At 41.5% G+C, this 21,644-nt stretch overlaps 1 protein-coding gene across 11 annotated transcripts in view; it reads right to left on the bottom strand.

Annotated features, from left to right (window-relative positions):
• The window catches only part of CALD1 (caldesmon 1), a 184,845-nt gene that overhangs the window by 55,393 nt on the left and 107,808 nt on the right, over nucleotides 1-21,644 (bottom strand). For 2 of the 11 annotated variants that reach the window (XM_079711083.1, XM_079711084.1), the window contains exon 1: nucleotides 10,566-10,736. The exons of 8 other annotated variants lie outside the window; for them this stretch is intronic. In XM_079711083.1, the coding sequence (XP_079567209.1) occupies nucleotides 10,566-10,618 (53 nt within the window). In that variant the 5' untranslated portion in view covers nucleotides 10,619-10,736. Of the gene's footprint in view, nucleotides 1-10,565; nucleotides 10,737-21,644 lie in introns of those variants that run through there. One more of the 11 variants, XM_079711076.1, reaches the window with a different exon arrangement.

Below are 21,644 nucleotides of genomic sequence, written 5' to 3'. Positions count from 1 at the left end.
GACATAGAAACAGACATGCATGGAAGGTAGACTATGTCAAGAAACACAGAGAGAATGTCATGTGAATACAGAGGACTGGAGTGATGGATCTGCATGCCAAGGACGGTCAAACTAAGAGAAATTAGGAGAGAGGCCTGGGACAGATTCTCCCTTACAGCCCTCAGAAGGAAACAACCCTGCCTGTTAGTTTAAGGCACCCAGTATGTAGTATGTTGTTACAGCAGCCCTAGGAAACTAATACAGTACTCAATTTAAGGATCGAATGGTTCTACTTTGTTAATAATTTTTTTTGACAATTATTAGCACCTTTTACTGTTTATTTAGGTGAGTGGTTCATTAAATTTAACTAGTAGCCCATCTGATTTATTAAGATGCCTTCTGTTGTAACTTATAATTTTACTCCCTCATATGTTCAGTTTTCACCTTTGCTGTGTTCCTTTTGCTCCTGTTACCTGAGGATCTTGGTTTGAGATTTACCTGTAGCTCTAGGTGGGCTCATAAAACTAGACTTCTTAAGCTTCTAGGTGGAGGGAATGTTTTACAGGGTCTCCCTCCCAACCTGCAAGTCTTCAGATCTAAGAGAGTCAGATTTGTAATGCTTCCCTGGGTCAAACTGAATGTTTGAGTAAGGTCAGAAATTTAAAAATGTATACCAGGGAGGGAGAGTAAGTGGAAAATAAGTCTTTCCCATAATACTAACTAGCATAGGCCTGAGATGGTTCAATCTCTGACTTCAAGGCTGTTTCCCTTGGGGTAAGAAGAGACTGTACATACTTCCTGGGTGTCCTTCACTCACTGAGGTTAAAAAGAAAGCCCCAGTGATGCTTGAGTCTGAGGAGCTTTCGTCCTTTTGTGATCAGGAAGTATCCACTACTCAGCAAACTCATATCAGAATACCATTTCCACATTATGCCTCTCCAGGATGCATAAGGTTTGCTCAACTTATGGAGACCTCAGCAAACTTTAAAATGTAGAGGTAAGGGCCAGGTTTGTTGCATTTAATTCTAGGAACTCTGTATACTAATATAATGGGTCAAATTGTGTCATCTCCAAAAATATGTTGAAGTCCTGACCCACAGTACCTCAGGATGTGACCTTATTTGGAATCAAGATGTAATCAAGTTAAGATAAGGTCATGAGGGTGAGCTCCAATCCAAAATGATTCGCATCCTTATAAAAAGGAGAAATTTGGACACAGAGGCAGACAGAGGGAAGATGATGTGAAGAGAAATAGGGAGAATGTCATGTGAAGTAATGGAAGCATTGGAACTCTACTGCCACAAACCAAGGCCCAGCTGGGGCCACCAGAATCCAGAAAAGGCCAGGAAGAGTCCTCCCTCTATAGGATTCAGAGGGAGCAGGTCCTGCAGACACCTTGATGTCAGGCTTCTATCCTCTAAAACTGTGAGACAGAGACAATGAGTTTCTGTTGTTCTAAGCCACCCAGTTTGTGGTACTTTGTTATGGCAGCCCTAGGAAATTAATACAACTCATCACAGTCACTCATGCTTTTGTGAATACCTGGAAGCTACCTCAGATTCATCCCCTAGACACCCAGTTAATGCCAATAATTATCACTGTTATTCACCCCCACACACATTTTTTTGAGCACTTACTAAGTGCCAGGCACTGTGCTAACTACTTTATATATCTTTTCCTCATTTTATAGACAAATAAACTAAGAAACTCAGTGAGATTAAGTAATTAGCTAAAGGGCACATAGTTAATAAAATGATGTGACTAGGATTTGGGTCCAACTTTATCTGGATTTCAAAGTTAATATTCTTTATTTATACTCTCCTTACTTATCAAGCTTACTTAAAGATTGGTGGCATCGAAGTCTTTGGCAAACAAACCCCTACTTCTTACTACATCCTCCTTCCCATTGTGTCTGGTTTAGGCCAATTTGGAAAAGTAGTAATTTTATATTTTGCCCCAAGTCTATTTTTAGCAAATTTCTTTTAATTTCAGAGTTATCCAAAGTACAGCAGTATAGGATATCATTTTTAGGTAGGAAGTAAATGGAGCAATGAAAATCTGAGATGAAGAGCTCCTCTGATTTTTCTAGAGTAGATGGATTTTTTGAACACATGTCAATCACAAACTGAATTCATCTGCCTTTTGCCCCGGCATAAGTTGCTTTGTTGGTGTAAGATATCAAGCCATTTCTCTCCTGGGGTTTTTAGGAAAGGGAGTGCTCAGAGGGAAGGGGAAGGTAGAAAATTTAACACTGCTTAAACATCCACTGTGGTTTACACACTTTCACATAACTAATTCTTTTAATTTTCACCAAACCTGCAAGACAGATACTATAATTTTTCCCCCCACATATGAAGAAACTTAGGCCTAGTGAAATTAAGAGACCTGCTCAAGTCACACACTTAGCAATGACAGAGATCTAAACACAGATGTGGGAGTCAGGATACCCGACTCTAGTTTTCATGTGCCAAGAATGGGACCATTTAGTGCTTTGAAAGGTGGGTCTGGTCAGTAGAAAGAGTATTGAGACACTTTTTCCCAGCCAACGGTGCTGTTTAGCTCCAGAAAGACTACCGGAGAAATGGCAGAGGCGAGCGATCAGTTCCTCTTTAAAGCCATCTCTTCTGTTCCAAAAGTTCAGTGTACCTAGGCCACCTTGGACCTTAATTTACTCATTAAAAAGTTGTGTGAACACCATTATTTTCAATTCAATTCTTAGTCATATCAGAATAATTCATTAAGTAACTATGGAAATTACACAAAAGCTATGAAATCATATTAAAGGTAGGTTGAAAAAATTACTTAAATTTTATGTATTTCATATACTTTTCTCTGGAAACTATGCAATGTAGTTATGAACTATGGCCTTTGGTGGGGGATTGCTGATCTGTGTAAAGAATGTTTTCACTCTTTAAAGAGGAAACGTGGCAAAATTTATTTTCTTCTTATTGGGGTGAATATAGTCCTTATTTTATTATATTATTATTTTTTTTATTTTTTATTTTTTGCGGTACGTGGGCCTCTCACTGTTGTGGCCTCTCCCGTTGCTAAGCACAGGCTCTGGACGCACAGGCTCAGCGGCCATGGCTCACGGGCCTAGCCGCTCCGCAGCATGTGGGATCTTCCCGGACCGGGGCATGAACCCGTGTCCCCTGCATCGGCAGGCGGACTCTCAACCACTGCGCCACCAGGGAAGCCCTTATTATATTAGTTTTTATATTATCTCAGTTGCATACAAAGTGAAAGGTACAGTGATTTGGAGAATCGAGTTCTAGAAAAGGTGAGTGTAGGCATTCCTTGTAAATATCAGAAAGAAGTCATGGAAATAAAAGACACGGAATGCTGATGCAGCAGGCAGAGCTAGCCTGGAAGAGGCAAATGTCTAGTGTGGGTTAGGCCCTAAATAGGAATTAATCAGCATAGAAAATATCAGTCTAAAATACCAGGCCCTAAATAGGAATATCAGGACTTGAAAGAAGCATTCTAATCAATGTCTGCATGAGATCAGGTTTACAATAAGGTTACAAAGAAAAAGTGAAAGATCAGTGAGGAAAGTACCACATTTTCACTAGAAGTTTATTGTTTTAAACCCTTCTTAATAAAGTTATCTCCTTTACTGGTTACTTTTATTTAATGTCAGTTGTTTTTAATAAAAAGCAGTCTTAATAGCAGTGGAAATGAGTGTTTATAAATCCAGTGGGCTAGAGCAGATACTATCAGGCAAAGCATACTCCTTCACAAATTGGCTCATGAGTTAAAAACCCACCGACCACCTAGTTGCTTCCTTGATTTTACAACCAGAAAAAGTATTTAAGGGCAGAGGAAAGAGGATGACCTGACTGAGCTTCTTAAATACAAACCTAGTTACAACATCACAAACAAATGCCACTCAGATTTTCATTTGTGAAGTTGCATAATATTACAGCCCATGCAAGGATCTTTCCACAACTCTATAAAGAACAAATGGTCTCTCCAAGTTGTTCCTCTGATATTAAATTTTAATTGGGAAAAATAAGGCTATTTAATAATAACTTGCATTTGTTATGTACTTAGTTTTTTCCCATATACTTTAACGCACGTCATTGTACTGGATGGTCTTACCACTCTGCAAGTTACACCGAGCAGGCATGAGCATCTCCATCTTACAGCTGCGTTGCCGCGAGATGAAGTGGCTTCCTGGAAATTCCTGCTGATTAGTGAAGGAGCTAGACCAGAATCCAGACCCTCTGATTGCTACCTGAAAAGCCTCTCCTTAAACTTCCAGGCTGATCCCTGAGGCAGGCAGCCAGTGTGGTCAGGGTTACCAAGATTATGTAATATGTTCAGTCATTTTCAAACTTCAGTTGGCAGCTTCTGAAATCTACTTAGTAGTTTATGACTAGCTTTTTTTATTTTTATTTTTTTATTTTTTGCAGTACGCGGGCCTCTCACTGTTGTGGCCTCTCCCATTGCGGAGCACAGGCTCCGGACACGCAGGCTCAGCAGCCATGGCTCACGGGCCCAGCCGCTCCGCGGCATGTGGGATCTTCCCGGACCGGGGCACAAACTCGTGTCCCCTGCATCGGCAGGCAGACTCTCAACCACTGCGCCACCAGGGAAGCCCAACTAGCATTTTTTAATGATATATAAAATATAGAAAATCAGAGGGCAAGAAACTAAATCACTATATCAAAGACATATTTGTACTCTCATGTTATTGCAGCATTGCTCACCATAGCCAAGGTATGGAAGCAAACTAAGTGTTCATCAACGGATGAATGGAGATATACATATATATATATATATATATATATATATATATATATATAATATGGAATATTATAACATATATAATATATACAGAATAATATGGAATATTATTCAGCCTTTAAAAAGGACACCTGAAACTAACACAACATTGTAAATCAACTATACACCAACAAAAATTATTTTAAAAAAAGAAGGAGGAAATTCTGCCGTTTGCAACAACATGACTGAATATGGAGGGCCTTGTGCTAAGTGAAATAAGCCAGACAGAGAAACACGAATACTGCATGGTATCACTTACATGTGGAATTTAAAAAAAAAGTTAAACTGGAATGGTGGCTGCCAAGGGTTGGAGATGGGGGAAATGGGGAGAGGCTGGTAAAAGGCTACAAACTTTTAGTTATAAGGTGAACAAAGTCTTAGGATCTAATGTATAACACAGTGACTATAGTTGATAATACAGTATTGTATAACTGAAATATGGTAAGAGAGTAGAACTTAAGTGTTCTCACCAAAAAAGAAAAAAAAGGTAAGTATGAGAGGTGATGAATTTGTTAATTAACTTAATGATGGGAATCCTTTCACAATGTACAGATCTATCAGATCATCACATTGTGCATTTTAAATATATTACGATTTTATTTGTCGATTATACCTTAATAAAGCTGAAAAAAATCTACAGCACAACTTGAAAAGAAGAAAATATCAGAGGGTGTACATAGCAAGAGTGAGCACTGTTTTGTGAAGTATTTGTTTCAAATAGATCTGTGTGTGTGTATGTATATATATGTAAAATACTGAGTCACAAAATAAACTTAAGTTTATTATACTTAAGTTTATACTTAAGTATAAATTAAAAGAAACTGGTATTTCTTTCAGAGGGTCAGAGGAAAAGAGAAAACAGGAAAGCACTGATGTGGCTAATGCTGATCGGGTGGCTGTACTGCTCGGATGGCAGCCACAGCCCTGATGGATCTGGGGATGTGCGTATGTTGGGGGATGGCTGTGCGAGGACTGAAGAAAGATCCCCGCAGTGGGTGGGAGGTTAAAAGACTAGATAATCTTGAAGCCAGAGTCTGTGTTTTGTTCCTTTTCATGTTCTTAGTGCCTAGTCCAGCAGCATTAACTGGCACAGGAAACCCTCAATGAATATTTGTTGAATGAATGCATGGAAATGAGTAAGGTTTACAGATTTTTAAAGGCTCCTCTTAAAAATTCAATTAGGCTTGGAAATGAATTCAGGCAGTCCTACATTTATGAAAAGCTTGTTTCCAAAACCTTAATTTGCAAATTGGTTTTTGGAACTTCAAACATTATTATACATGGCAGCTGGGATCTTAGGCCAGCCCACAGCTACCTTTTAAAACCCAGGATATATCTGAAGCTAGTAGCGAGAACGGAAGCTGCATTTCTACGGGATAAAGGCATCCTCGCTGGTCCAGCTAGGAATGCCAGGGGCAAACTGGCCTCCAGATGGCAGAAGAGCACCTCCCCAGCCCCCCATTCCTCTTGCCTCAGCTGGCCCCGCCTCTGCAAAGCCATTTTGGGGGGACTGGGAGGGACATGAGAAGCGGTATGAAGTGAGGGCTCATGTCAAGGATAGAAATAGGTCAAAGGTCAGGAGAGGGAAAGAGGAGTGAGCAACGCAAATTGCCTCAACCAGGAAGGAAAGACAGGCCTGTGGCCACCAGGCACTCAGCCCATGTGCTTGTGGCCAGGTGGCCAGTAAGACACATGCAAAAAAGTCGAGACCAACTCCATAAAGATTTGGTGTAGTCACCACTGCAGGAGAGATTCAGCAATATCATTTATAGAGTGCCCCATACGTGCAAAGTACAATTGCCTGTTTTTCTGCCATTCTTCCTTATTTTTTTAATCCATTAACAGTAAGTAGTCATTTCACCCTTAACCAGATAAGAGGTCCAGTAAAGTCAATCATTTAAAGCCCATCTTTGAACCCAAAAGTGAGGAAAAAATGGCCAGTTTGGTATACAAACTACAGTCACAAAAGGTACATGCCCTTTACTTTGTAACAGAGAAGGCACCTGAGTGCTCCTTGCCCAGACTGTTGACTTTTTCCTTGAACACAATGCTAACAAACAGGGCTTCCTGATAGCCTTGGCTACATCCAAACAGAGTGGAACCACTAGAGTTGGATGCATTAAGAGCAATTAGGAGAGAGAAAATAAATAAAAAGATAGAGGACAGCACACAATAATTGGACAATTTCTGGATGAGAGTTGTATCCACTGAGATACCACTGTTTCACAGCATGATTTAAAAAACTATATGCAGGGCTTCCCTGGTGGCGCAGTGGTTGAGAGTCCGCCTGCCGATGCAGGGGACACGGGTTCGTGCCCCGGTCCGGGAAGATCGCACATGCTGCGGAGCGCCTAGGCCCGTGAGCCATGGCCGCTGAGCCTGCGCGTCCGGAGCCTGTGCTCCGCAGCGGGAGAGGCCACAACAGTGAGAGGCCCGCGTACTACAAAAAAATAAAAAAAATAAAAAACTATATTCATAGTGACAATTCGCAGCAATGGGGAAGTGTTTCAAATGTATTGTAACATCTATTTTAAAGAAGGGAAAGACATAGTTTTCATTACAATTTTTTTTTAATTTAGCATGCTGGAAAATTGTAATGCTACATTCCCCAATAAGATTGAATAAACCAGGTATTTATTCCTAAACTTTTTACAAATCTGAACATTTTTAGGTGCACGTCTTCTGTATCTTATACAATTATGCCAATTATTGATTTCCCTGACATGATTTTAACTTAGTTTCTTCAGAAAACAGTGGGATGAACTAAATAATTTCCTATGTTTCTTTGATTCCATGGTTTAAAAATTTATATACCCTTCCACATTTGTTACAAAATGTGACAAAAGCATGGCTGTTTATAAGAAACCCAAAATCTTGACTCAAGAAGACTTCACAGGGCTTTGGGAAAATGAGAAAGTAAGTGGTGAAAATATTAGACTGCAAGTGACAGAATCTCTCAGTAATCTTACCAGGAACAAATTAAACAGCACCTTGAAATCTAAAGAACTGAACAGCCAATCACAATTGCCCCTGAAAATAACATGGCTCTGGATAGGTCTTGGCACTCAGGAATCTTAATGCACCTCATAAAAGAAACACTGCCAATCTCGCTCTGTAGGTGATGAAACTGAGATAAATTATCTGATGCAAATGCAAAGGAATTTAGAGCTCATTTTGTTGGGCATCTGTTTTTGGCATTTAACCTAAAACTTCTTCCAAAGCAGAAGGCACAGAAGCTTTGTGTGTTCCAATGACTCCAATGAAAAGTGTGAACTTAGATGAACTGAGTTAGATTTATCCAGTAATGGGAAAGCCAAAGAATATTTTTTTGAGCATTGGCACTGTGCTGGAAGCTGAAGGTTCAAAGTTTCAAAATAGTTCCTGCCCTCAAGTGGATTACCATATATCGCATTGGCATCCTACTAGCCACTTTTGCTCACTTTTGGGTTCAGAGATTGGCTTTAAATGATTGACTTTACTGGGCCTCTTATCTGGTTAAGGGTGAAATTATTACCTGCTGTTAATGGATAAAAAATAAGAAAGAAGGGAAGGGAGGGAAGGGAAGGAAAGGAACAGGCATGCTCACCACTAACTTTAGTTCAAGGTTAATAATAGAAGTGTGGACAAAGGATATGGAGAGAAAAGAAGAGCTGAGGAAGCCTTGTGGAGGAAGGCAGTATTTGATTTGGGCCTTGAAGGACAGGAAGGAAGTCAGGAACAAATGAGATAGAGCCCCTCATTCCTACTCTATTCCCCAATCACCCTCCATTGCTTACCCCACCCCTCCCCTTCTCTTCCCTACCCCACCCCACCCTACCCACTCCACCAAAACTTCCTTGGAATCCTAGGTCTCCATGGAACACTTCAGAAACCCCCATCTTTTTTAATGTCTCCATTTCAGAGGGGAAACTGAGGCACACAGAGTGTTCTCCACGTAGGAAAGAGAGTGAGCCAAGGAATGGAGGTGGCTTGTACATGATGAGTTTGGGGACCAGTGAGTGATCTGATTTGGCCGGAGCAGGGGGAGGTCAGAATGGGAAGGGATATTAAAGGCGGACTGTGGAGAACTTTGAGTGCCACGTTGAGGAGAGTGGGGTCTATCTTCAAAGGTGGGGGTGGGAGGACGGGAGGGGACAGGATCAGAAAGGCGACAGAGACTGAAGCCGGGACCAGATAGGAGGCAACTGTAATTGTCCAGGCGGTGGGCAATAACTGCTGAAATTCAGGAAATGAGAGAGTGATTAGAGAAGAGTGAGAGAGACATGGAGAAAGTAAACTGATAGAACTGTGGGCATGATGGAGCAGGAAGAAACTCAGAACCAGGAATTCACACACACACACACACACACACACACACACACACACACACACACAGCAGACTGGGCTCTTTGCCCTGCATTCCAGGCTCTGTGTTGACCAGCCATGAACACTGGGCAAGCCCTTCACCCCATGTGCCTCAGTTTCCTCATCTGAAATGGTGGCATTAAATAAGATCGGGGTTTCTGAAGTTCCATGGGGACCTAGGATTCCAAGGAAGTTTTGGCGGAGTGGGTAGGGTGGGGTGGGGTAGAGAGGTATGGGGAGTGGGTTGGGCGTGAGCAATGGAAGGGGGGGTGACTGGGGACTGCAGCAGGGATGAGACGCTCTAGATCCAAAACCACCTATTTAATCAGAACATCTCCTTTATGTAACAGGATTCCTTGTAACAGTAAATTTGCTAAAAAAGAAAAAAAAAAGCCCCCCAACCAGTCTGATAACCACAGGAACATATAGATAACCTCTAACACCCCTTTGTGCTCTCACACTTGAGGGATCACACTTAGAGAAACTGGTTATCCAAGAGATCTGCTAATATAGTGGATGTGGGTCTCATTTTTAGGACCCCATTGAGTTCCTGTTTATTTGATGAGCTGTTGCACAAATGCTGGAACAAATGCAACAACAACTGTCATGCTGAATCGATGCCAAAACTCTCAAAAATAGGACAGATTTACTGAAAGGCCATCTGGTGTTCTTACTCTTGTGCCTTACCTTTTCCCAAGACCCAGTGAGTTTTCCAAACCTCATAAACGCCAGCGTGAAAAGGGCCCTTGCCTGCAAGTACAAAGACACTGGCTTCCCTGCTACTGACTGTTGTCTGGCTTTGGGTTAAGTGGAGTTGCCCCTCTGGGTTCCGTTTCCCTGTCTATAGAAGAAGAACATTGCAGCAAACAGCCCTAGGGGCCCCTCTAGCTTGAACATTCCAAGATTCCAGGATCCTAAACTTTGGAGCCTGTTATCTGAACAATTGTCTGATCAATAGCATGTGCTCTGGGTCTTGTTCTGTCACAGTCAGATGGTCAGTGTATTAAGGGCTTTGGGCTGTTGACTCTAAGGATTGGGCAATGTGTGCTTTAGCCAAAGTCTCTGAGCCCTGCAGATGGATCACTCCGAGCAGAGGGCTCAGGTCTAAATTAACAGCAGATCTTTAGAAACACGATGCTTTGTGGATCGGTATGTGGAATAAGAAAACCCGTGCCTTTGGTATAAACACCCCCAAATGGTCTACGAACCACCAAAAAAAAAAAAAAGTAACAGAGGAAAACCAATCAGAGCCACCACCAAGTTGAGACCAAAAAGTTCCATACAGGTCTGATATTTACACACTCACTGCCTTCCTTTGCCTCCTGATTTCTCCTCTCGCCTCCCACTCCCACAACTAAAAAAAAAAAAATTATTTTATTTTATTTTTCAACGATTCCTTTATGTGAAAGAAGAAGAAGAAGAAGAAAAACTGAAGAGGTGAAGCAAGCACTCACTGGGAGAGCACGGCCAGGCTGCGTCTTCCCTGCGATCCGGATCCCCCGAGCATGTCTGCAGCTGGAAAAGGGCTGCGGGTGCAGAGGTGCTGAGACCCTCTGAGCGGTCAGGGCGTGGACCGGGCCCGCGGAGGTGCCATGTTATCTGTGGCTGAAATGCAGTGTGCAGGATGCTCCCAGGCTCTCCCTTTGTGTTAACACTTTGGTCTGTCCCTGTGACGAAAGTCTGGGCTTGTCCTTTGCCAAATTTACTCCTCCCCACCCTTTCCCTTCGCATAGGATCATCAGAGAGCTGATTGTTATTTTTTACTGTAATCTCTCTAATAGAGGCCCATCATGTTTAGATTTAGATTGTAAACGGCCCAGATTGCTTCGTGATTTCCAGGATGTTATTACTGAGCAGTAGGGGCCAGGATCCCCAGTAGTTTTCATGATGAAGACTTTATATGATCAATTACAAATAATTCTTCCAAGACAGAGAACTAGTTAAAGGAAAAGACACTGATCCACGTGCTCAGCCTTTTGGAAAATAGTGGACCATGGTATCACTTGCATGCACAATCCAATTCTGAAGAGATCAACGGAAATCAGCCCACCAAAAAGTTCATCCGGGTGCAGTTCTCAGGCCCTTGTTCTGAGCTCTGTTCTCAATTAGCATTGGTGTCAGTGGCTTCCAAAGCAAACAGTTCCCACTGAGAAATCAAATCTGGGAAACTCCTATTATTCCTTTTATTCAGGGGAAGATGCATGATATAAAAATGCATACAAAGGCAAAGGGAAGAGAGCCAGAGGATCAGTGATATGCTGTGCTATACAGGGTGTTTGGCGAAATGAGGGCAACAGCTTGACGAAGGGACATGTTGCAACAGTGGGCCCAGTCTGCCCCCGTGGCACTCTGGTGTGGTGATCTCATCCGCCAGGCCAGGCAAGGGAGCCTGGTCAGCAATAGCTTGGAAAGCAACCAGATTCCAACCCCTGTGGAGGGGGTGGTGTTGATTCTATCTGGAGATGACACTCTATCTAAGCTTGAGTCATGAATGTGCTGCTTCATCGCTAACAAGCCATGAACAGATTGCTGCTGGGGCACCAAGATACTTATGGGACTGGCTTTCTGTTAAATAAGTAGAACAACCCAGATCTCCACAATGTAGGGTTAAGATGATTCTTTTGGTAAATAGCAGGAGAAACAATCAACTTTACACGTTGATTCACATCCTTCATACGCTGAAAAACATCTTTGAGATCTATGGCTTCACATCACAAACACGGACACAGACGCACAGAGCACTTCAAAGTCATGGAGAGGAACCAACGCAAGTATTCCTGTGCTCAACTGAAAGAGGCTTAATTTAGTTAGATTAAACCCTCTCTTCATTTTAACTAACTAGAAAATTTTGGTTGTTTGTTTTATTGCTTAAGTACTATCCTCAAAGTCATAGTTTATAGAGTAATATAGTTTAATGAACTTCAAAATTAATTATCTCTATATATCATGATGAATATACACCTTTAAATATCCCTTTGATTATATATGTTATCACTCAACATATATGGACTATTTGAAGTGCATGAGACACTCATAGAGATCACACAAGAGGCTTTAATGAAATACTCACTGACTAGACTTGAGTTTATTGCTCCAAAGCTGTGATAGATACATGTACTGAGGCATTTTGCTATTCCTCTTTCTGCCACATTTTTCCCATTTAATTTTTTTCCTTTTAAAATATTCAGTGATTTGCTGTGGCAAGCAGAATAATATTCCTCCTAAAGACATCCATGTCCTAATGCCCAGAACTTGTGAATATGTTACTTTACATGGCAAAAGGGATTTTCCAGATGTGATTAAGTTAAAGGCATTGAGGTGGAGAGATTATCCTGGATTATCCAGATGTGCTCAATCTTAGTCACACAGGTGTTTAAAGTGAGATAAACCTCTCCCGCTGGGGTCAGAGGGAGATATGGCTATAGAATAATGGCCAGAGAGATGACTTTGCTGGTGCTGAAGATAGAGGAATGGGGTCCAGGAATGTGGCAGCTTCTAGAAACTGGAAAGGCAAGGAAATAGATTCTCCCATAGAGCCTCCAGAAAGCAATGCAGCCCTGTCTATATTTTGATTTTAGCCTAGAGAGACCTGTGTTGGACTTTGAACCTCTAGAACAATAGATAGGTTTGTGCTGTTTTAAGCCACCAAGTTTGTGGTTATTCGTTACAGCAGTGATAGAAAACTAATACATTTGCTTATGGGACTCAACTGACCTTGGGAATATGTTTCGCCTCCTGATTTCCCCCGTTTCCCACCCCCACTCCAATTCTGAGGTGGCAAGTATAGTTTTGGCATATTCGGAATAAGTTCATAAAATGGAGTAGCCTGGAAAAACTTCAGTGGTTCTTCCAGGCCAGCCCAGACTCTCTCTCTCTCTTTCTCAACACACACACACACACACACACACACACAGGAGAGCAAGAATTTAGTAATCTTCCACGAATATGCTGACATTCATGCACTGAAAGTATGTGAATGGCCAGCTGTATAAAAGATATCCACCAAGTTATTTTCCTAGTTGTAAAGATAGAAAGAGGGAAATCATGCACACTTGTAGTTGGCCTCTTGTTATTTTTTATTTTTATTTTTTTTTTGCGACACGCAGGCCTCTCACTGTTGTGGCCCCTCCCACTGTGGAGCACAGGCTCCGGACGCGCAGGCTCAGCGGCCATGGCCCACGGGCCCAGCCACTCCGCGGCATGTGGGATCTTCCCGGACCGGGGCACGAACCCGTGTCCCCTGCCTCGGCAGGCGGACTCCCAACCACTGCGCCACCAGGGAAGCCCGGCCCCTTGTTATTAACGTAATGTGTTTGGGAAGTAGCTGTCTGTCTTCAGTTTGTAAAACTAATGGATGTCATAACTCCTGCTACCTAATAGGGTACTGACATGACAACAGTGAAGAGAGGAGTGAGTTTTGGGCCTGGGTCAGACACCAGTAGGGAACAGGGAGAGCACAAAGGACAATAAGAAGGAGATTGGATGCATTTGGAGATAAGTGAATCATGAGATGAGAGCAGGGCTGGAGTAGGCAAAGGCTCCCAGGTAGCCTTCTGTGGTCCAGCTTCCTGGGGCTGGAGAGGCAAGGTGAGAGGAATTAGGAAGAACATACCAGAAGGTAATTTGTGAACAGTGTGTGTTTCTGCAGAGACCAGCAGGCACATGTGCTTTCACTGTGTAGCACAGACACGGGTACTCAGAGTCCAGCTTCCAGAACTGGTGTCTCTGAGAACTGAAGTAATGATCATTCATTGGCACTGTGAACAACAGGGCCAGCAAGATAGTAGGTGTCATACATAGGACATTTCCAGCCTCTTTTACTAGGGGAGACAGAAGTCTGGGCCACTCTCAAATTACTGATAGCACCCTTCATTTCTAGATACTTTGCTTAATTTTTCACCAAAGAGATTCTGGGCTGGGAAGGTTTGAAGGAGGTCAGTGCTATAGAATGAAATAGCTCCCACCACAGGGTGGTCTTTTATTAATAAAATATGATTAAAAAAATAACTTTACTTCATGGAGGTAGGATCTCCATGATCTCTTCCAGACTTTATGGTCTGCAATGGTTGTTTAAGAATAGCTTTTACCTTGGAGCAATTCCCTAGGGAAAAGAGAGGTATGTGGGAAGTGCCCCTTGTACTGCCTTAATGCACTTAAGACACACACACACACAGAGCCACTCACCTCCTACAGAAACACAACTTAAAGTCAAAGGAAATCTATTCACATGAGAGGCAACCGTTCAAGTAATTTAAAGGGGATGTTTAAAACATCTTGAAGAAATTTTTTCTTACAAAGAAATTCATAGACTCTACCCATTTAGAATGAAGCAAAAGATCTTGCCTAGACAACAGCTCACCAAGGGGTGGACAGGAACGGAAATGAAGGGGTTAACTACATACTTGTAGGCTGAACCTCTTTCCTCCTTTCCCTTGGTGACTTAGAGTCTTTCCTCCACACCTGAGGGCATCACCCTCCTCCTCACTCCCCACCCCCAAAAGCACGGAACATGTTCACTTAAACTATATTGCTTTGTATTTTCCTGTGATACAGCTTTTTAACGGATCTTCCTAAGAAATCTTCTCATGAAATACTTCTCCCTTTTTCCATCTCCTTCTGCAGAAATTACAGACTCCTCTTCTTTCTTTCCTCTGCTTTCTACCATCCAATAAAGTCTTTTCCTCACCTCTCCTTCCCTATCGTGTCTTTGATAAAGTCTTCATAGTTCCCACTGTGGAATGTGTGATGGGCTGGGTGGAGGAGGGGGGTGGAGAGGTGTATGTACTGTTATAGAAAGTCATCGTTTGTCACGAGAATCTTTATGGCCTTTGCTGACACAATTCTCTGAACTATTCTCTGGTCTGACTCCAGGCCTGTAACACATCTTGAGTTGCTATACTCTCTTGTCTGCCTTATAATGTTGGCCATATAGTTTCTGTCCCAGCATCTTCCCCCTACTTAACACTATTTGAATATTTACTACAAGCAAGTCATGGAGTTAAGTGCTGTGGAGGGCTCCAAAGATAAGAAGGGCAGTCCCAAAGGGAGATAAGATATGCACAGAAAAATATTAATGCAAGATGGGGAGTGAAGAGTATTCTGAAAGCAGCGGAGCTGAAGCACTATACTTCTAAGGTGACATCCTACGATCAAGGTCCCAGTGTTTAATCATCCTTATGCTCTATTTATTCTGTGATTGAACTAGACTTCCTGTGGCTGAAATAGAAATCCACTTATCTCTGTTAGGGCCACAGGTATTAAGTCATCGTTCAGTCTCATCTTTTCTAGGCTAAATGCCAATGCCTATTTTCCATCCTTTTAATATCAGCTTGAAATATAACAACTCTTCAAACGGGAAACCAAAATTGGACATAATAAAGGCTTGACCAAGGCTGAATGTGGCTGGCTGAAGTCCCAGTGCTGCCTGCCACGTTCCTGTTAACACATCCTAACATTGTTTTCACGTTGATAATAGCATCTCTTATAGGGTTCATTCATTAATTTTTGTGCTAAATCCAGGGTGGTTTTTTTTTTTTCTTCTCCAGATTTGTTGCTTAGTCAGTCTATCTCCAACATTTATCTGTTAAGCTATTTTTGTTGTTATTAATTACCCTTAATATAAAGAACTTCATACTCTTTCCAGAGGCTCATTTTTCAACTCTTTCAGGTTACTCTCTGTAGTATTTTTCTTGCCCTCCTGCTTAAAACACAAAATCTGATTTCATGAAAGGAGAAAAAGATCTTTCAGAAAGCATATACCTGCATTTCAATACCTGGGAATTCTAATGATCTATTGGAGGCAACATAGAGTTCAAGGTCCTAGACTGCACTCAGAACGTATTTATATATTTCTATCTCGCATTACTAGGCTGTGAGCTCCTTGAGGAGGGGCACTATGTCTTACCCATTTTCGTGCTCCTCCTCTCAGCCCAGTTAGCACAATGTCTGGCAGAGATCAGCCCTTCTGTAATATGTGCTGCATAAGTGAATTAGGGCACCTGGCTTCATAAAGAGCAAATAATGGCCTTGACCAAGTTAATTTGTTTTTTTTGTCGTTGAGTTGAAATAGGAGGATAATTGATTGGTGGCCCCGCCTCAAGTTCAGTTGTGCCTACCACTGGAATTGAGATGCATCTGGGCTTGTGTGATGGTGTGGTGAGGGAGGCCTAGGGAGCCGATTTGCATGGGGGTTTGGAGAGTTGTCTGCTATCCCATGCCTTGGAGCTGGTCCCTGAGCCGAGACCCATTGCCATATGTCTATGCCCTGAGGACAGGGGTGGGCTGCAGAGAAGTGGAAGCTGCTTCCACAAGGTGTTTGCTGAGTGTAGGCCAAGCTTTGGTGGCCAGGTGACAAAGAAGAGCAGAGGAAAGTGTCCCCCTTACTACCTCTATATGAGCACAGCATGGTTTTGGAATTCCGGAACAGTGAAGCGAACGCAGGGCCACTTTGGAACCTTGAAAGATTGTATCAAGGGCACGAGACAGTATCTTTGACGTGGAAGCCCAGGGTCTCAAGTGAACCCCAGGGCAGTGGGAGAGAGGCGGTGGGTGAATGCACCATTCATGAGGTTTTATAAGACAGACTTCCAGAAACAGAAGGACTTTTTAAAAAAATTGATGGTGGGGCGGTAGTCCTGCATCAGCAGAGGTCATTAAGAATTATATTACTAGTAAAGTGATTCTGTTGACATCCATAGGCAGATTCTGATTGAGGATATATGGGTGACAGTTATAAGGTTTCTGTACATTTTTAAAATTACATCTTATTCTAAAATCCATGCGCTCTCCTAGGATGGCTTTCTCTCCCTCTCCACCTGGAGGTAGCTATTCTTCCCCTCCCCTCCTCTCCTCCCTCCACAGCTGGCCCCACCCCAGAGGGCTCACCAGCAATGCCACCCTAGTATGTATTTGGTTCTAGAATGAAACAGGATGGGTGCATGGGAGTGAGACGTCATTTCACTCTGTCTTGATGCTTCTGTATTTTCATGGTGAAATGCAGGTCCTCTGGTCATGATACCACCGTTCAGTTAAAAAGAGGACATTCTTTCCTTCCCAAGGCCAAACCTTGAGCCCCAGCATTACGTTGCTAATTCTTCCCCTTAAGAAATCCTGACCCCCAGTTGTACCCCCCTGGCAATCTAACACATGTCTTCAGTGCAATGCACCCTAACATTGATCATAAAGGGGACTTTTGTTCAGTGAAAAGATTATTGGCATTTGCCACCGTTTTCCTGATATCTCCTGAAGCAATCTGCCTTTACCCAACAAAGCTATTCCTTCTCCTTTTCCCTAGAATGGCTTTTTAAACTCCCTTTGCTTCTCTCAATTCTAGTGGTTCTTTAAGAACCAGTGTCTGGCTCCACCTCTATAAAGTCTTCCTCGTTTTGACTGTATTTCTTTGTAATTTATCATCTTAGGAGGAGAGATGAGAAAGTTTGAACCCACTCGTTTGCATGCATTTGAGAAATAGTTATGTTGTCACGTGTGACTCAGCCCTTCCAGCTAACTTGCTGTGAGGCTCCATTTCTGTTTAAACTCTTCTGCAACAATTATATAGGTCTAGTCTCTAAGTTCTTTTTAAAATCTGGGGGTTTTAGCCAGCTGGACTATTTTCTTTCCCTGGAAAGAAAAGTTTCTATCTTAAAAAGATTGTGCTTCTAACTCCCCTCTGCCCTCCAGCTTGAAACGCATCTTTAAAACAATAAGACAGTGCTTGGAAATAGTAGGGTTCTAACAACGGTTTCTTGAATGAATGATTGCTGGTGCACATCTATAAAACCCTGGTTCTGGTCTCAGAAAATAATAGCATATACCTTATATAATTCTAAGAAGGAAGTGTGTACACGAAAGATATGATTTCTGCCTATAGGAAAATGAATTTAGCCCTTGGTGATAATTTTAGAATATAGATTTCTTGTACATAGATACAATTAAACTGTAAAGGAAATTAAGAAACTATCATGGGGACTCTGAGGATGTAATTCTGGTGCAGGGAAAATGTCACATCTTCAAAAGGTCGCATCTTCTAAGGAAGCACGTTAGTTCATAAGCCACAGAATTCTCAGTGTGTATTACTCTTGTTCAAAGTATCTAAATATTTCCACACCATAAATTTATTTTCTGGTGTCCACTTTATGCATCTGGATATTAAATTTACACATGGTTTTTATAGCTGGAATCAAATCCAGATTTTTTTCCAGTGATACCATATAAGGTCTAAAAAAGTATTGATTTCTTTTTTAGGAGGTCAGACCTGGATTATATTTGTTCCTATTGCTAGAGAAATAGTCCAGTGTGTGTTTTGGATACTTTGGATGTAGTGTTTATTACTGATATTACATAAATGACACCTTTTAAGGTACTGTCCTATTTTGTGATTAACCGATCACATGAATTAGTACATGATTATGATATCTATCTATAGATAGAAATAGATGGATGGATACACAGAGTCTTACTTATTCATTGTTCATGTGTATATACATTTTCTCACCTGTTTTCTGGCAGGGATGATTCCTAATACCTCTTTTGCAACTGATACAGCTTAAAATAGTGTTAGACATATGGCAGGTGCTCAATAAATACTCATCATTTGCTCTCTGGGCTAAAGGGGGACAGCAATGGAGTAGAGATGCTGCATCAAGAAGGCCAGTTGGCTGGTCCTCCCAGACTCCCATGGAGTGGCCTTTTTTGGAGTATTTCTCATGGTACAAGCTCTAGAAGCTCTGCTGCCCCAGCCACTGGATCTTGGGAGTTCTCAGAATGGACAGGTCTCAGAGAGACTGATTGGCTCACAGACTCACAAGAAACTGATGTATACATCAGAATCCCAGTTAGTGCCAATTAATTAAGATAGAATGGATGACCTCCCTCTTGAGTGCCTGGGGAGCTCTCACTTCCCAACCAGGTTACCCCCATTCCCCAAGCCAGAATGTTAGGAAGCCTCAGTCACCAGAGACTGCTTCATGATGTGGAGTCAGAGCAAAGGGAGGGAACATCATCATGAGGAAGATTTCACCCAAGCCAAGCGGAGATGTGCAGAAACACCTACCTCAGTGGAGAGAATAATTATCATGTCACAGGACTGAACAAACCCTGAAATTTAAGGTCTGTTTTATCTGGATATTCCTAGATGACCAGTGCCAACCCTGGACCTGGCAACCATGCGGACCTCTTCTACTGGCCCATTCTTTTTTCAGACTTACTAAGGCCATCCATGATGTGGACTGAATGTTTGTATCCCCCCAAATTCATACATTGAAATCCTAACCCTGGATGTGATGGTATTAGGAGGTAAGGCCTTTGGGAGGTAATTAGGTCATGAGGGTGGAGCCCTCATGAGTGGGATTAGTGTTCTTATTAGAATAGACATGAGAGAGCTTGCTTTTTCTCTCTCTCCACTGTGTGAGGATACAACAAGAAGACAACCAACTGCAAACCAGGAAGGGGTCCCTCATCAGACACCGGATCGGCCGGCACCTTGGTCTTAGACTCCCCAGCCTCCAGAGCTGTAAGAAATAAATGTTTGTCGTTTAAGCCACCCAGTCTATGGTATTCTGTTATAGTAGCCCAAACTGACTAAGACAATAGATTACAGTTAGACTCCACTTGCTTATATCTGAGAGACCTAATGTAATTTGACACGTGTTGAATTTATTAGAAATGTTCTTTTGTACACTTTTTGGGCGCCTTTATGGTGGCAGCTTGAGACAAGAGGTTAGAAATAGACTAGGAGAAAGCTCTTCAGCTTTAGGACATTATTTTACTTTGAAGTTATTGAGCAATGAAATCAAGCTATTATTAAGACCAAGGCAGGAAAAACCAATATAGATCCTTTTTACTCATTAGTTCATAGAGTAGAATAGAACAGGGAAGGGGTTTTAGTGAAAACATTTAATTAAAAAATCATATTCATTTTTCTTATTTAAAAGCCAAAAGCCATCTGGAAAGCTTTTTAATTTTAAGACCTCATGAAGACAACAAAGAAAATAAAATGGATGATACTTACACAAAAAGTAGCATACAGTACACTTCAAATCTGAAAGCCAGTGACCTGAAATATGCATTCAGTTTTCTAAAATATGCTGCAAAGTAGAGAGAGCTGGGGTAATCTGAGATTCCCCTAGGTATTTTAGAACTCAGTGTCTTTCTAGGATAACTTCAAATTATCTTTCCTTTTGACTCTTTTTTAGTGGATCTAAGAATTAAAAATTAAATTAAAAATTAAAAGATACAATTCTGAGATATTCTATAGTGCTTCCAAGCCTATGTGTTCTGGGTGTTCCAGCTCATTAACTTCACTTTAATTACAAATTTTGTGATAATGAATTAACCAAAGGGTATACTTTTATAATTAAGAAACTCAATGCCTACTGCAGAATGTGTTGTATCATAGTCAATGTTTACTAAATTAATTTGAATCTTAGAGTTTTGACTAATAGCTATTTATAAATGCTTCTCCTCTTTCTTCCAAACAGTACTTTTTGAGGTATATGAACTATTAATAAAAACAAAAAATTCTCCACTTCACCAAAAATAAAGTTAACCCTCTGTATCTTGGTTTAAAAGTCTTGGGTTTTCTAACATCTTTCTTTATCCTTTTTTTTTTTCTTGGTTCATCCCAATACTAGAAAACAATGCACTATTTAGAGTCTAAACTTTAGACCCAACTTGTGTGTTAAACACTCTCTATTTCAGAAAGAGTGTTGGTAAATACTAGTCTGAGGCTGGCCCTACCCCTAATCTACTTCTGCCCATCCTCCTGGGATTAACTGAGGTTGTTTATGTCTCCAGACCACACACTTCGTCTTTCATTAGAGAAATTTTTGATTATATAGTTTGTTCACTGTTGGACTCTTTGGGGCTTGGTATGAACCCTGTAATTCAATGATTATCTGGTCTTATAATGCAAATGTTAATAGCAAATAACACTAAGAGCTTGAGTACTAGAGCAAATAGGCCAACTAAAGGGAATCTACTCTTACCAAATGAATATCACTTGCCTCCATGATGCCACTAAATAAGCATAATGGTCAAAATTACAGGGGGTAGAAGTCCACTATCCTTAATAATCAGAGAAATACAGGAGGTGAGTTTCTTCATATTTCTAGAGACAAAGATAGGAAGTCAAAATTCCAGTGGCTCATCAGGAGAGTGATGGAACCCCAGGTATGGTATGGATGGTGTCAGTACTCGGAGAATACCACAAAGGTCACCAATGTTTCTGCCTCCCCATAAATAGCTTATTGAAGTGAGTAAAGTTCTGCCTTGGTACACAGATATGATCTGAAGTACCTGTTTGCTCATTCACTTATTCAGCATTGAGTATGGGCCTTTGGGGAAATAAAAGTGAGTAAGATGTAGTTTTGGATTTAGAGTTGCTTTCAATTTGGTGGGGAAAAGAGACATATAAACAAACAAACAATAAAATGGGTGATGATAATTAACGTACAAACAAATGCTATGGGAAACCCAAGGTGGGAAATCAGTCACTTGATTGGGGACCTCTAGGAAGGTGTTTTCCAAAGGATGAC

Source organism: Hyperoodon ampullatus, assembly GCF_949752795.1.
Source record: "Hyperoodon ampullatus genome assembly, chromosome: 9".
Lineage (NCBI taxonomy): Eukaryota > Metazoa > Chordata > Mammalia > Artiodactyla > Ziphiidae > Hyperoodon > Hyperoodon ampullatus.
The sequence above is the reverse complement of the archived record's forward strand: the minus strand, read 5'-3'. Positions and strand labels throughout refer to the sequence as shown.